The following is a 15,438-nucleotide window of genomic DNA, read 5'->3' on the forward strand; positions in this document are numbered from 1 at the left end:
ACGAAGGCCAATCCCCCACCTCCATTCCTTGAGCGATCCTTACGTAGCACATTGTAGCCGTGACAACTGTGCAAGCTGCAGGTGTTAGTCAGCTTTGTCTCCTGGATCGCTGCGACCGATATGCTCTTCCGACTCATAAAATCTACAATCTCATCAATCTTGCCTCGCAGTCCATTGCAGTTTAACTGCAAGAACAATACACTTCCCGGCACTGGCCTGGCAATAGTAGGGCTAGGGTGCTGTCGTTGCATAAATTGCCGTACGGGAGAGGTCGGGGGGGTCACATAGTCCGACGACGAGGACGCCGAAGGCGACGGCAGCGACGCTTGTGACCCACTGCTGGCTATGTTCGCACAGCACCTAGCGACATAGCCAGTATGAATATACTCCCGTAGCGAAGTTAGGCCAGAGCAAGAACGGAAATGTACCCACTCCAAGCACCGGTTACACCTCACCGACACTGACCGATGATGAAGGCGGTTCTGGCAAACGGAACAGAACCAGGGTCCGGGGTTCTTTTCAATCCCGGCACGGACCAGAAGCATAAAGACGAACACGTACACTGAGGCGGCAGCCCTTTCCGATGAAGATTCCATCGGGTCAATCCGGTGCGTTCAACCGGCTGCCATGGGATTGTGGTCAAAGAAAGAGTTTTCCATGGAGACCGTCCAATCCTGAACCTCATCGTCTAGATTTTCTGTTGCAACGTGGGAAAATATCAGGTCCTCAGCCGAGTACCAGTGTTAGCATAGAATAATTGGTAGTTGATGTGGTTCAGTCCACAAACTTTGTTCCGAGTCGTTCATGGCTCCTGAATTAAGGCAATATGAATCCTGCCAATGCTGATTTTCTACTTCAGAGCGAGTGTAGCAGTCTCGCTCCGGTGGAGGTTTATCTGTATTACTTCAATCATTGGTCCTCCAGTAGATGGGCATCTTGGGAGTAGGTGATGATTTCATCGTCTGCTCCCTGTCACTGCTCTGCCTGAAGTCATGTATTAGGTTCATTGCCTATCACAGTCTTCCGACTGTTTATAAAGTCGGTAATGGTTTTATCGTCGGGTGCCTGTTCGTTAAGCTGTATTGAGTTTCCATTCCCTGTACTGCCTGATGTTTTAATACTAGAATCTTTGCCTTTAGGCTGCATTGAGACTCCTGTCGCTGCTCTGCTTAATGTTTCAATATTAGGATCTTTACTTATCCTAGTCTTCCGAACCTTGAAGTCGGATATGGTTCCGTCGTCGGGTTTGGAACGTATTAGGAATACCATTATTAAGAAGAGGACATCCAGCGAACTTCTCAAGTACAAACATCACGCTTATGTCAAGGGAAGGTCGGTGGAGACTGCCCTGCACGAGATTTTGCATTAAATAGAAGAATCCTTCGATGCCAAGACGCACACATTGGCGGTATGCATTTTTTCACATAACCAAGACGTGGTGTATTGCGTTGGCAATTAGGAAAGTTAAGGGTTGGAGTGGGAAAATAGGGAGTAGTGTTTATTGATATTCGTCTTAAATTTCTGAACGTCAATGTCGGTGAGAAATTCGATTCCACATACGAATGGTTCGAGTGAAAAAAGATTTTTCTCGGCAATGCATGGTTCGGTCGACTGGCCAATCAATTGCAAACAGGTGTGAGTTCCTGGCAAGTCTTGTATTCCTGGCGAACATCCTAACATCAGGGATAAGAAGAAGAATATCCCTGGAAAACACTTTATGAAAGTAACGGTAGAGCAGTACAACGCTACACACATTCCGACGATGTTCAAGAGAAGCAATAGAGTTGGATAATCTACTGTCCCCTACTGACATCGAGAGGGATTTTAACAAAGTACGGACCGACACACTGATCCAATCCTTAGACGAGTACCTTAGACTGGATAAACCATAAGTTACGGAACAGGAGGATAAATAGTGGGTACATAACATAAATGTAAAGGAGAAAGTAGCACAAGACACACCACAGGGGGCATTTTATCGCCACTCCTATGGGTGACAACCATAAATGACCTATTGCGGATGCTGACTGAGAAGGGATACAAGGGCGACCTGAAACAAACACAGAAGAAATCCTGGGCGGAATTCTGCACTTACGTCGAGGATACATCTGAGGCCTCTAGGCCAAGGTACATCCTTTCCTCGAAACTTACTACGGAAGGATATTTCAGAAGTTAGAGAAATGTATTGACAATAGCTAAGAGGAAACACTGGAACTACTCATTAACACACATTTCCCGGGAAATTCTCCCAAGAATAACTTGGCGCCAAAAGAGGATGTCATTGAATTCATTCGTTAGCGATTGTTGGGGTAGTTGTGTCTGTGTCGCGAATCATTTGGGCGATAAAAAGTTTTGTCATCCTTTACACTGAAGACTCTAGAGAGGTTGATAGAAACATTTCTTAGGGTAAAGATCCATGGAGATCGCAAATAGTTAGGCATGCATATAGTAAGGGAAACTACACTAAACCGCCCTTCACGACCTAGTACTTTCTTTGCCAGTCTCGACCAATCTACAAATCTTTCAGTCGGTGATTACATAATTGGGATTACAGACCCTATGTCTCCCAAATATGGATTCAGGGTCTGAAGCAATCCGTGGTACGTATCCGTGTGCCATTGGTCGAGAACCAATATCTTTCTTTCTGATTTAATCTAGTGCTGCGCCTTGCCAGATATCACCAATATTTTTTTGGGCGCAACGATAAATTTCAATTGAACTTTGATTTACGTAGCAATTAGTTTGTATCGGTCCAGAAACCAGTCTGCATAGTCACAAATTGGAGGAGGCCAAGGAAATTCCGAAATTCTAGTGACTGTCCCTCTCCAATTGTATGTAATCTGTTTTTCCCCTTTGTTGATAACTACCATCACCAAGATGTCCTTAGCGACATTAGCAAAGGTTCTTGGAGGCATATTACTATTGTTTGCTTCACTTTTTTTGGGCATGAGATGCCACCAGATGAGCGCAGCATTCTAACTGAATGCTGCACCATTTACGAACTTAGACGCTTTTAGGGTAGCCAGCGATTCTCAGGGCCAAATTAAGGGAGCCGCTTTCTTATCGCTGAGAGTTTTAGGATCATTCGCCGATGGCCTAGGCATACGCAGATAAAGACTCGAAACAAGATTGTTAGTCAAAATTCTCTGTCTTGTCGCAGACGCTCCATCAGTCGATGTCTTAGTAGCATACAACATGCTATGGCCTGATACCACCACCACAGCTGTTGGGTCTTGAAATCATTTTGAGCTTTTGATCTGCCGCAACACTGGAAACAGACGCAGAAAATCAACGGCCTAGTTGATTATACTATCGTGGCTTTCCGTGAGTGATTTAGATCATTAGAGAGTTGCAGACAATTTGTTGGGGCGCGAAATAACAAAACGTCCGCTTCACAATGGTTCAAACAAGAGTCTGAAAGATGTGGAAGTTACTACCATCTAAACCTATTACGGTAGGATACATTCAGAGATAGAAGAATGCATGGACATTTCCCTTAAAACTTTTTTTAATTAAGTCCATAGGTAATAAAAACCATTGACCAAATATTATTTTCCTTTTTAAATTTTCTCGATTCTCAGGTAGATACATTATAAATTCAGTTGATTAAATTGTAACATACGTGCCAACAAGAATGATTATTAGCATAATTAGTTCTTAAAAGAGCAATTTTAAAAATATCAAAATATCTGGTAGGTCTGATCGGGGCGTAAAAAATAAATCGACTCAGAAGAAAGCTAGAATTAATTTGACCATGAACTTATTTCGCAAAATGGTTATGTTTAGCAATGTTCTACGACTTTTTAGAGTAGGAAGCTTTCCAACGTAAAGCGAGTCATCAGAAGAGGCCATCACTGATATGCATTTGTCGAATGTTACTGGAGAAATTGGGTCTGAAACAAAACTACTTTAGGGATAAAAAAGCTCGACTCCTTTATGTCGCAAAGCCCTGATGATGTATCAACGGTTGTATTACCAAAAGTGTACCGTAGACTGGCTCGTTGGCCTAGGGAGACATACTCTGCTAGTATGAGAGATAAATAGGACGAATATCTCTCATATGCATGGTTAAACTCTGGAGAGGTTGATCGAAACAAATCTTAGTCCAAAGATCCCCGGAATTCATTTGTCTCGGCAACATCGTGCATAAAGGAAGTAAGGACAAGTCCACTAAAGCGGCCCTTCACGCCATAGTCGGCTTTCGTTATATAGACGCATTTTTTGACACTGAGGGTGCTTGCCATCAGGGCTGTTGGGTCATAGTAGAGCATATTTTCCCGGAGTAGAGAAAATTACATCGACGCCGGCTCCAGATATTTAAAAAAATAAAATTCTGAATTCTTTCAGAATAAAGTATTTTTTTTTTTTCATGGATGTGCGTATTTATTTCATTCTTCCGTTTGTAAGACATCGAAATATTGATTTGAGACCGAACAAATAAATATATTGAACTGAATTAGCAGCGAATTGATCCGTCTTTAATTGAAGTTTTGCGTTGTTTACCCCACTTAAATTTTAACAAATCTTGTTTAATAGTTTTCAAAAAGTCTTGCTTAAAAGAAATAATATAATATACAGTTATTAAAGCGTTCAAAATAACCAACAAGTGAAAATAAAAATTGATATTTCTACTTCTGAACGGCAAAAGAAGAAAAAAAGTAAAAAACAAACATAAACAAAAACATTCTCTCTCCACCACAGTGTAAAGTGTTCTCTTTAAGGAAGGCACTTAACCAGAGAGTACCAATGTATTAAAAAAACAAAACAAACAACCACAAAAAAAACAATACATTTATGCTCATTAAAACAAAAAACAGAGACATGAATATAAAGCATAAATACAAAACAATACCAACCTTGTGAACTTAACAAGAGAAAGAAGGACAACAACAGTCACGAAATGTCAAATGGTTATAACTCGGCATTGCCAGATCATGGTTCGTGACGTAGCTAAAAGACATTGGCAATACCTCAAACGAGTTACCAGATTGTCAAATAAAATTACAAAAATGGAAAACAAATAAATCCCACAAAATCGTCAATTATTGAAGAATTTTTTTTCATTATTAAATTCTTAATCAAAAATGTTTGCTCCAAAAAGAACAAAACTCCAAGCTCATTGACGGAAAATCTGGCTAATTCTCCCAGAATTGCGGATTCCTCTTTTCGCCTCTTGCAAATCCTGGACTGTCGACTCGAAAAACAATCCGTAGGTATATCTAGTGAAATAAAAGCAATGATTTAGGAAAGTGAGGACAGAATATTAACAGAAATTAATAAGAAAACAAGTAAAAGCATGCTAAGTTCGGCCGGGCCGAATCTTATGTACCCTCCACCATGAATCGCATTTGTCGAGTTCTTTTCCCGGCATCTCTTCTTAGGCAAAAAAAAAGGATATAATAAAAGATTTGCTCTGCTATTAGAGCGATATCAAGATATGGTCCGGTTTGGACCACAATTAAATTATATGTTGGAGACCTGTGTAAAATGTCAGCCAATTCGAATGAGAATAGCGCCCTTTGTGGGCTCAAGAAGTAAAATAGAGAGATCGATTTATATGGGAGCTGTATCGGCCTATAGACCGATTCAGACCATAATAAACACGTATGTTAATGGTCATGAGAGAATCCGTCGTACAAAATTTCAGGCAAATCGGATAATAATTGCGACCTCTAGAGGCTCAAGAAGTCAAGATCCCAGATCGGTTTATATGGCAACTATATCAGGTTATGAACCGACTTGTACTTTATTTGACATACAGGGTGGCTGATGAATATTGCTACAATGATGAATATTGCTACATTTTTTTTTCGGTGTATGGAATACATTTTTCTTTTATTCATGTTAAATTAAATTATTAAATTAATTATTAAATTATTATTAATTAAATTAATTAATTAATTAATTAAATTAATTATTAAATTATTATTATTAAATAGAAAAAAAGTTATTACATTTTTTTTTGGTAGCGGCTTTCATCAGCCACCCTGTAGTTGTTGAAAGTAACAATAAAAAACGTCTTGCGAAATTTCAGCCAAATCGGATAGAAATTGAGCCCTCTAGAAGCTCAAGAAGTCAAGACCCAAGATCAGTTTATATGACAGCTATATAAGTTGTTGGTATCGTAACAAAATACGTCGTGCAAATTTTCATTCCAATCGGATAAGAATTGCGCACTCTAGAGGCTCGGTTTATATGGCAGCTATATCAGGTTATGGACCGATTTGAACCATACTTGGCACAGGTGTTGGATATAATAACAAAACACGTCGTGCAAATTTTCATTCCAATCGGATAAGAATTGCGCACTCTAGAGGCTCAAGAAGTCAAGACCCCAGATCGGTTTATATGGCAGCTATATCAGGTTATGAACCGATTAGAACCATTCTTGGCACAGTTGTTGGATATAATAACAAAACTTGTCGTGAAAAATTTCATCCCAATCGGATAAGAATTGCGCACTCTAGAGGCTCAAGAAGTCAAGACCCAAGATCGGTTTATATGACAGCTATATCAAAACATGGACCGATATGGCCCATTTACAATACCAACCGACCTACACTAATAAGAAGTATTTGTGCAAAATTTCAAGCGGCTAGCTTTACTCCTTCGGAAGTTAGCGTGCTTTCGACAGACAGACGGACGGACGGACATGGCTAGATCGACATAAAATTTCACGACGATCAAGAATATATATACTTATGATTAGTTACAATCAGAATGACGAAATTAGTATACCCCCCATCTTATGGTGGAGGGTATAATAACTGAATTGAGAGTGGACTTAAACAATGTAATTGAAAGAGTATTATATTTAGAGACAGCTATGTGTGAAATTTCCGACATCAAAACCGAGATAAAAGACTTAAAACTAAAAATATTAAAACAAGCTGATTCTCTAGTTGCATGTGATCTTAGACTTAACGGAATTCCGTATATTGAAGGCGAAAATCTTCCACTCTATTTTGAAAATATATGTCAAACTATAAACATTCCTACACCAATGTTAAATCCATCTACTGACTGCAAAACAAAAACAATAAAAAACAGAATTATTCCTCAGATGTTGTAATTATTGTCAAACTACTCTCACCATACGACACACACTATTTCTTGAAAACCTTAAGCGAGTTTAGACGAAACACCAAATCAAACCTATCCTTGTCAATCTTTGGGTTTCAAACGGACACCAATTTTTATATAAAAGAAACCCTAACACATTCCAGCTATAAGATCCTTTAAGCTGCAGTTCGATTGAGAAAACAAAATCAAGATTGGTCTATATATAACTCGATTTTATTATACCCTCCACCATAGGATGGGGAGTATACTAATTTCGTCATTCTGTTTGTAACTACTCAAAATATTCGTCTAAGACCCCATAAAGTATATACATTCTTGATCGTCGCGACATTTATGTCGATCTAGCCATGTCTGTCGAAAGCACGCTAACTTCCGAAGGTGTAAAACTAGCCGCTTGAAATTTTGTAGGTCGGTTTGTATTGTAAATGGGCCATATCGGTCCATGTTTTGATATAGCTGCCATACAAACCGATCTTGGGTCTTGGCTTCTTGAGCCTCTAGAGTGCGCAATTCTTATCCGAGTGGAATTTTGCACGACGTGTTTTGTTATTATATCCAACAACTGTGCCAAGTATGGTTCAAGTCGGTCCATAACCTGATATAGCTGCCATATAAACCGATCTTGGGTCTTGACTTCTTGAGCCTCTAAAGTGCACAATTCTTATCCGATTGAAATGAAATTTCGCAAGACGTGGTTTGTTATGGTATCCAACAACTGTGCCTAGTATACTTCAAATCGGTCCATAACCTGATATAACTGTCATATAAACTGACCTTGGGTGTTGATTTCTTGAGCCTCTAGAGGGCGCAATTCTTATCCAATTTGAATGAGTTTTTCCACGAAGCATTTTGTTATGATGCCCAACATCTGTGCCAAGAATGGTTCAAATCGGTTCATAACTTAATATAGCTGTCATAAACAGAACTGGGGACTTGATTTCTTGAGCTTGTAGAGGGCGCAATTCCTATCCGATTTGGCTAAAAATTTGCATGACGTATTTTGTTCTTACTTTCAACAACTGTGTCAAATAAGGTTCAAATCGGTTCATAACCTGATATAACTGCCATATAAACCGATCTGGGATCTTGACTTCTTGAGCCTCTAGAGGTCGCAATTATTATCCGATTTGCCATAAACATAAATGTTTATCATGGGCTATAGAGCCCGATACAGCTCCCATATAAATCTCTCTATTTTACTTCATTTTACACAGGTCTCCAACATATAATTTAATTTTGGTCCAAACCGAACCATATATTGATATCGCTCTAATAGCAGAGCAAATCTTTTCTTATATCCTGTTTTGCCTAAGAAGAGATGCCAGTTAAAAGTTAAGATTCGGCCCGGCCGAACTTAGCACGCTTTTACTTGTTTATTTTTATTTATCTTTCAAAAAAATAACTTTGCCTTTCCATACATAAGTTTAAAATTAAAGATTTTTACTGTCTACAATTAAAAATTACAATACAAAGGGAAAATTCTAGAGACAATCTACACCTGATGGTCAGGGTTCTAGCGCGACAGAAGCCAAGACTGAAAATTGTGCATATAAATGCTCAAAGCCTTAAGAACAAAATTGATGAGTTTCGCTATATATTTGAGAAATCCGGTGTTGTCGTTTTTGCGGTCTCTGAGACATGGTTTTAACCACATTATGGGAATAGACAGGTATCCGTAGATGGTTACAGGTTGTTAAGATCCGATCGGGATGGCAGAGGTGGTGGAGTTGCTATTTATATAAGACATGACATGTCTTCGTCTGGTTCAACATACATTGCTTCGTCTGGTTCAACATACAAAGTTGAATATATTTTTGCCGAATTGCACTGTTTGGGTAGAAAAGTTTTGGTTGGGGTTGTATATCGTCCTAATAAAAGAGTGCAATATGATGACTTTGTGAAGAGACTTGAGGATATGAACTGTCATTATAATGCTATTATAGTTACTGGTGACTTTAATAGTAGTGTGCTTGAAGAGACACATTTGACGGGGAGCATGCAATCAATAGGGTTGCATGTTGTTAATTCCAATACTGCCACACACTATACAACTATACTCTTATTGACTTGTTCTTCAAAAGTTCCAAGGCTGATGTGCCGATCAATTATCGGCACCCCTATTTTCAAAACATGATATACAGGTATAACATATGCGTACAGAGACTATAGAAACATTGATTATGACTCACTACTTTGTGAAATTTGCACCTTTGAGTGGCAGTAGCTTTATGGTATGTCTTGCGTGGATGAGTAGACTGCATTTCTTCAACGTAATGTGAGTCAGATTTTCGACAAATGTGTCCCGATAAAGACCCGAACTGTTTTTTCGAATGGGAATCAGGGGTTTGATATTAATGATATTAAAGTATTGATACGTAAAAGAGATTGTGCGTACTCTTGATGGAAGCGTTGTAGAACACCTGAACTCTTTGATGATTACAAGCGTGCGAGGAATCAGACCACTTCTTGTATAAAGACGAAGAAAATAACTTATTTTGGTCGTAAATTTTAAGAGGCATTGAACATGAAAAATACTTGGTGACATATTAAGTCAATTGGAATAGGAAGTGATAATGCATCAATTGGTAGACATGTTGATTTAGGTGAGATTAATAGGAGTTTCTTGAACATACCATTTCCTGAGCCAAACGTACATTTCTACGACAGTGAATTTAGTAACGTGAACCAAAGTAGTAACAACACATCACCAGACCTACGTTTCTTGAGCGTTTTGAACAAAGCGATATCGTTAGCGCTGTAGAATCGATTAAGTCTAATGCCATTGGTTCTGATGGTTTTGATTCGAGATTTTTTAGGACAATTCTACCCTTTATTCTTCCATATATGTGTCATCTTTTTAACAATATTATTGTAAGGAGTTGCTATCCACAGTTTTGGAAACGAGCGAAGATAGTCTCATTACCGTAGAATAACCAGGAATGTAGGCCAATAGCAATACTTCCATACATCTCTAAGATATTTGATACTCTAGTCAACCGGAAAATATTAGGATATGTTGCGAATAATTCGCTGCTAACAGATTTTCAATCTGGTTTCCGGCCAAAGCACAGTTGCTCTACTGCACTTTTGAAAGTAGTTGAAGATGTAAGGAGTGATATTGACAGTGATAAAGTTACCTTTCTTGTTCTTTTAGATCATTCGAAGGCATTTGATTCATTTGTTCCCAATGTACTTTGCCTTAAACTGAAACATTTATTTAAATTTTCTGAAAGAACAACGGATCCTATATTTTCCTATCTTTGGAATAGAAGTCAATCGATATGTGCTGATAGCCAGTGTTCTAGTTATCTTCCAGTCTCAAGAGGTGTTCCCCACTCCTTTTTTCCTTATATAGCAATGACCTTTCTGGACAGTTGCGCAACTTTGGTATTCATATGTATATCGACGACATACAGCTGTATATGAGCTTCGCCTTAATAGTGACTTGGATAGAATAAACACATGGGAAAACGCCAACGGACTACTTTTAAATCCAAAAAAAGTCAAAGTGCCTTATAATTGGAAATAATCGGGTGACAATGCCGCCCAATCTTTATGTGGCAATTGCTGGAGCCTCAATTGAGATTGTTTCATCTGCAAGAAACTTTGGGTTGGAGTCTGATGATAGACTTTCATGGAAGAATCATGTCAGTACGACAATGGGCAGGACCTACGGCGTTTTACGAAACTTATACATGAGTCGTCAATATACCCCTTTGTCAATAAGAATGCTTTTGGCTAGGACATTTATTCTGTCGAAACTATTATACTCTTGCAAGGTTTTTTATGGTTGTGATGTAACTCATAGAAATAAATTGCACGTGGCCTTTAACGATGTCGTTAGATACATTTTTGGTTTGCGGAGAGGAGACCGGGTATCTGACTTTGCCAGACAAGTATTAACTCGTTCCTAAGATACGCTTGTTGCAAATGATCCACAAGATAATTTATACCAATGAACCGTCATATCTGGCTTCTGTACTGCATTTTGCCAACTCTACAAGAGGTAAACAAGTAATACAAATACGTCATCAATATCGTGTATCTGAACAACAGTTCTTTGTTAATGCTATACGTCTCTGGAATAATCTTCCCAATAGTATTCAAATTATAAGTAATGAACGACAGTTCTAATCTTCCATTTATAATCATTTTAATGAATTATTGGTTTTGTTTTTTTTTTTATAACTATTCATAAATATATAAAATTATACTAAGCGGATAGACCATTTGAGGCGCATTCACGGCAAACATTTGCTTGATATAACCTCCAAATTATGAATTAGATAGACCGTATATATATATATATATATATATATAATTCAAAGTTCAGAGGTTTGTTTGCCGTGAATGCGCCTCAAATGGTCTATCCGCTTAGTTAAATTTTGGCATACTGTTTCCAACATTTTGGTCGGTATCTTACGAACAAACCACATGTCATGCAAGTCAGGCTCTTGGATTGTGGACCAAAAAAATGTGTATGTCTCCTTACGAAGGCGCTCACCGTACTTTGAAGAAGTACGGTCGAATGATGACAGCAGCCTATAAACCGCACCTCACAGTTTGGTTCTAGATGTATTGGTAGCTCTTCCAATGCTTCTGGTTGATCTTTACTCTAAAATCGACAATTCAGCTTATTAACGTACCCATTGAGGCAAAAATTAACCTGAACACAATTTGAAAACCATAAGCTTTCTTAACAGAGAATACATTTTGATAAGAAAATTCAATAATTTGCAAGCGTTGTTCGTTTGTAAGACGATTCATGATTAAATAATAGACCAAACTGAAGATATTTGACAGTGAAACAAAGCAGTTAGGTACTTTCTATTATATCAACCCACGCACGTTATATATATATATATATATTTAGCAAGCGGCGATCCTTGCAATTAATGGGGTGGTGGAATGGCTAAGATATAATGTCCTTACGACTAGTGGCATACATATCTCCTCAGCCAGCCAGGCAGCCATTAAATCCCTGGAGAACGTATTACTGAATACAAAAACCGCCATCGACTTGCCGCAGATATCTCAACGAGATGGCTGAACAGTTCAAAATTCACCTGTTCTGGGAGTCGGGCCACAGAGATATCCCAGGGAATTTTTAAGTGGATGAACTTGCGAGACTAGGAACTACCTTACACATTCCAGGGAAACTGGAATCTGTGAGTATGCCTCTAGCGACATGTAAGCTAAGTTTTTAGGACCAGGCCTGTGAGCGTTCCAAAACTATGTGGCCCAATCTAGACTTGAAAAAGTCTACTGCTTTGCTGTCATTGGCTAGAACAGACGTCTCAGTCATTGTGTCCGTCATGTCAAATTGGAAAACATACTGACAGACTGAAGGTTGCCAGCAACGACTTTGGCAGAAGCTGTGAGGACATAGAAGAAGAAGAGACTGTGTGTGTGTCCCGCACTAGCAGTCAGAATGAGTTCCACTTAATTTATCCATTTATTTGAGAATCTGTCTGATTTAGCGGATGTGAACATTCGCAAGTTATTGGGCTTTTTAAAGCGATCTGGATGGTTCAACGGTACGAACTAGAAGGCATCTTCCGTCTTCTGTTTCTGTGGTATAACAATGGACGAAAACGTCTAAGTGAGTCTGATGGCAGACTGCCACTTTAACCTAACCTAACCTAGGAACAACAAATCTGACTTGGCTCACTATGAACGGCTATGTCTTCGAAGATGTTGAAATCTTTTCCTATCTTGGCAGCAAAATAACAAAGGAAGGGGGACAGGAGCAGACTTACGTCAACGTATCAACAAGACTAAAAGCGCCTTCATAAAATCAAGAAAGTTTCATAAAATCAAGAAAGTTTGAAATTCAGAATCTTCAATCGTGGTGTGAGATCTATTTTATTATATGACTATACAGCTTTTAGCAAAATTCAAGTTTTATAAATCGCTTCCTACGACATATACTTCGAATTTTTTGCCCAAATCGTATTTCAAATGAAGAATTGTAAATAACAACAACCATTTGGCATGTCGATGTAGAAATCCGGATAAGAAAATGGACTGGGTTGGATCATATCATACGACGACGACGCGATGCGATGATATAGCGTGAAATGTCGTAAACTGGGACCCGCAAGGACAGAGAAGATGGAGACGCCAGAGAAACACATGGATCACCTGTATGAGAACAGAGATGCAATGAACTCATATATCGTAGTATCAAGCTTGGCGAACGATAGAGCTTATTGATGGCTTTCGTTCACACTGAACTTTTTAGTATTGGTCATATAAATATATATATGGGGCTGTCAGTAAATTGATTGAGATTAGACGAAATGGATGGTTTCAACTCCCAAAAAGCCTTGTGCAACCGAGCAGACAAAGAAAATGCAGAAAGTTGGGAACCACAACTTTGAGATAGTCAGCAACATTATTTACATTGACAGCAGTTTTGAGATAAAGCGAAGAATAAAACTGTCAAACAGATGATACTTTGGATACACTGATACTACCCGTGTTGTTATATGGTTGTGAGGTTGTTATATTGGGTTGCCCAAAAAGTAATTGCGGATTTTTCATATAGTCGGCGTTGACAAATTTTTTCACAGCTTGTGACTCTGTAATTGCACTCTTTCTTCTGTCAGTTATCAGCTGTTACTTTTAGCTTGCTTTAGAAAAAAAAGTGTAAAAAAATATATTTGATTAAAGATCATTCTAAGCTATATTAAAAATGCATATATACATATATATATATATATCAATACAAGCCCTTAACACGGACTGCGTCGACCCAAAAGGCCAAGTTTATTGACGGCAGTCCTCTGGCCTTCACCGCCAAATCATCTGCCCTTTCATTTCATTTCCCCTTACTCCGTTATGGCCCGGCACCCAAACGATGCTGATTTTGCCATCCCAGATAAGGCGCTAATCTCCTTCTTACACTGCAAGACTGTTCGTGACCTTACCGTCCTGGTTGTTATTACCCTTTTGGCAATTTTACTGTTGGTAAAGATGTTCACACTCGACGTCCTCGCGTTAACACCACACCACTTCACGCATTCCGTGATCGCCCGGATCTCCGTCTGCAGGACTGTATTATGGTCAGGCAGCCTAAAACAGATCTCAGTCTCAGGGTTCTCAATGTAGACCCCCTGGCCTACTCTGTCCTCTAGCTTTGATCCATCCGTGTAACATGATATTCCAGGGTTCCGTCAATCCAAGACGGTGCAGACGCGTTCAAATCCCTCCTCAGTCAGCATCCGTAATAGGTCATTTATGGTAGTCACCCAAAGGAGTTTCGATAAAATGCCCCTGTGTATTCGCTAGCTTATGTATAAATAAAATCATCCCGCTTAATGCTTTGTATTTTCCATTTGGCCATTTCGCACACCACCAATGTGAACGTCTTAACATCGAGGAATTCTTCTATTTTATGCACAACCTCGTGCAACGTAGTCTTCACCAACCTTCCATAAGCACGCTGTTTGTGTTTATTTATTTATACCATTAATGTTTTAGGAGTGCACAAAGAACGCTGTCAGTGCATTTTTTGGTTTTTCTATCCTTTGTTCATTCTTGAAGTACTAATCACAGAGGGCACGAAAGAATATCCGAAGTCGTAATCGAAACAGATCTGAGTTTTGGTTAAACCAAGCCCTAATCCTTAGTTCTGATCGGCTCTAAAGCATCTATGTTGATTTACTTTCCTCACCAGTCATGACGCTTATCTAGGTTTAGCAATCGATGATGTCCACTGTTTCCTAAAATAATAGTAGCGGGCAAAGCTTAAAGACTAGCTGCCGCCAAGGAAATAATATTAATTTGTTATTTAAAAATTTGTTTGAACGAATGTTTTATTATTAGTGTAAAAGATTTCCGATTAAGTTAAAACTCTGATTCATATTTTTTCATTTTAGATACGTATTGGTCACTACCGGCGTGGATTTTGGGACAGTGTTGTTTTATACAACATTTCTTCCATGGTTGAAATGTATCCCGCAGTAAGTTGAATTTTTTATAAATATATCATTATACGAAAACACTAGATTTTTTTTTAAATAATCGAAAATTTCGATACTATGGAGTAAAAGCCGGAGGAACCAAACCACATACCAATTGTTTAGGGATTAAACTTTTTTTTTGGTTTACCTTTGTTGTTGTTGCCTTTCAGGAAATTAGAAGAGAGTATGTAAGTTACCCAATCATTATACTTTTACTTTACTTTGTATTGTCAACCATTTACAGTTACGTAGCATGATCTTTGTTGGTGGTCTTTATCTATTGTGTTGGCGAAATAAATATTTGTTTATTTAAATTATAATTGATATTCGAGATACCATAACTCACAATCCATTTGGTTCCCAACCTATTGCATTTCTGAATATTTTG

The 15,438-nt window shown here is 38.6% G+C and overlaps 1 protein-coding gene across 5 annotated transcripts in view; it reads left to right on the top strand.

Moving 5' to 3' along the window:
* LOC106092815 (endothelin-converting enzyme 2) overlaps window positions 1-15,438 on the top strand; it is a 441,390-nt gene that overhangs the window by 194,181 nt on the left and 231,771 nt on the right. For all 5 annotated transcript variants that reach the window (XM_059363956.1, XM_059363952.1, XM_059363953.1 and 2 more), the window contains one exon: window positions 14,967-15,050. In XM_059363956.1, the coding sequence (XP_059219939.1) occupies window positions 14,967-15,050 (84 nt within the window). The remainder of the gene's footprint in view (window positions 1-14,966; window positions 15,051-15,438) is intronic.

This window comes from Stomoxys calcitrans, chromosome 2 (genome assembly GCF_963082655.1).
Source record: "Stomoxys calcitrans chromosome 2, idStoCalc2.1, whole genome shotgun sequence".
NCBI classification, from domain to species: domain Eukaryota; kingdom Metazoa; phylum Arthropoda; class Insecta; order Diptera; family Muscidae; genus Stomoxys; species Stomoxys calcitrans.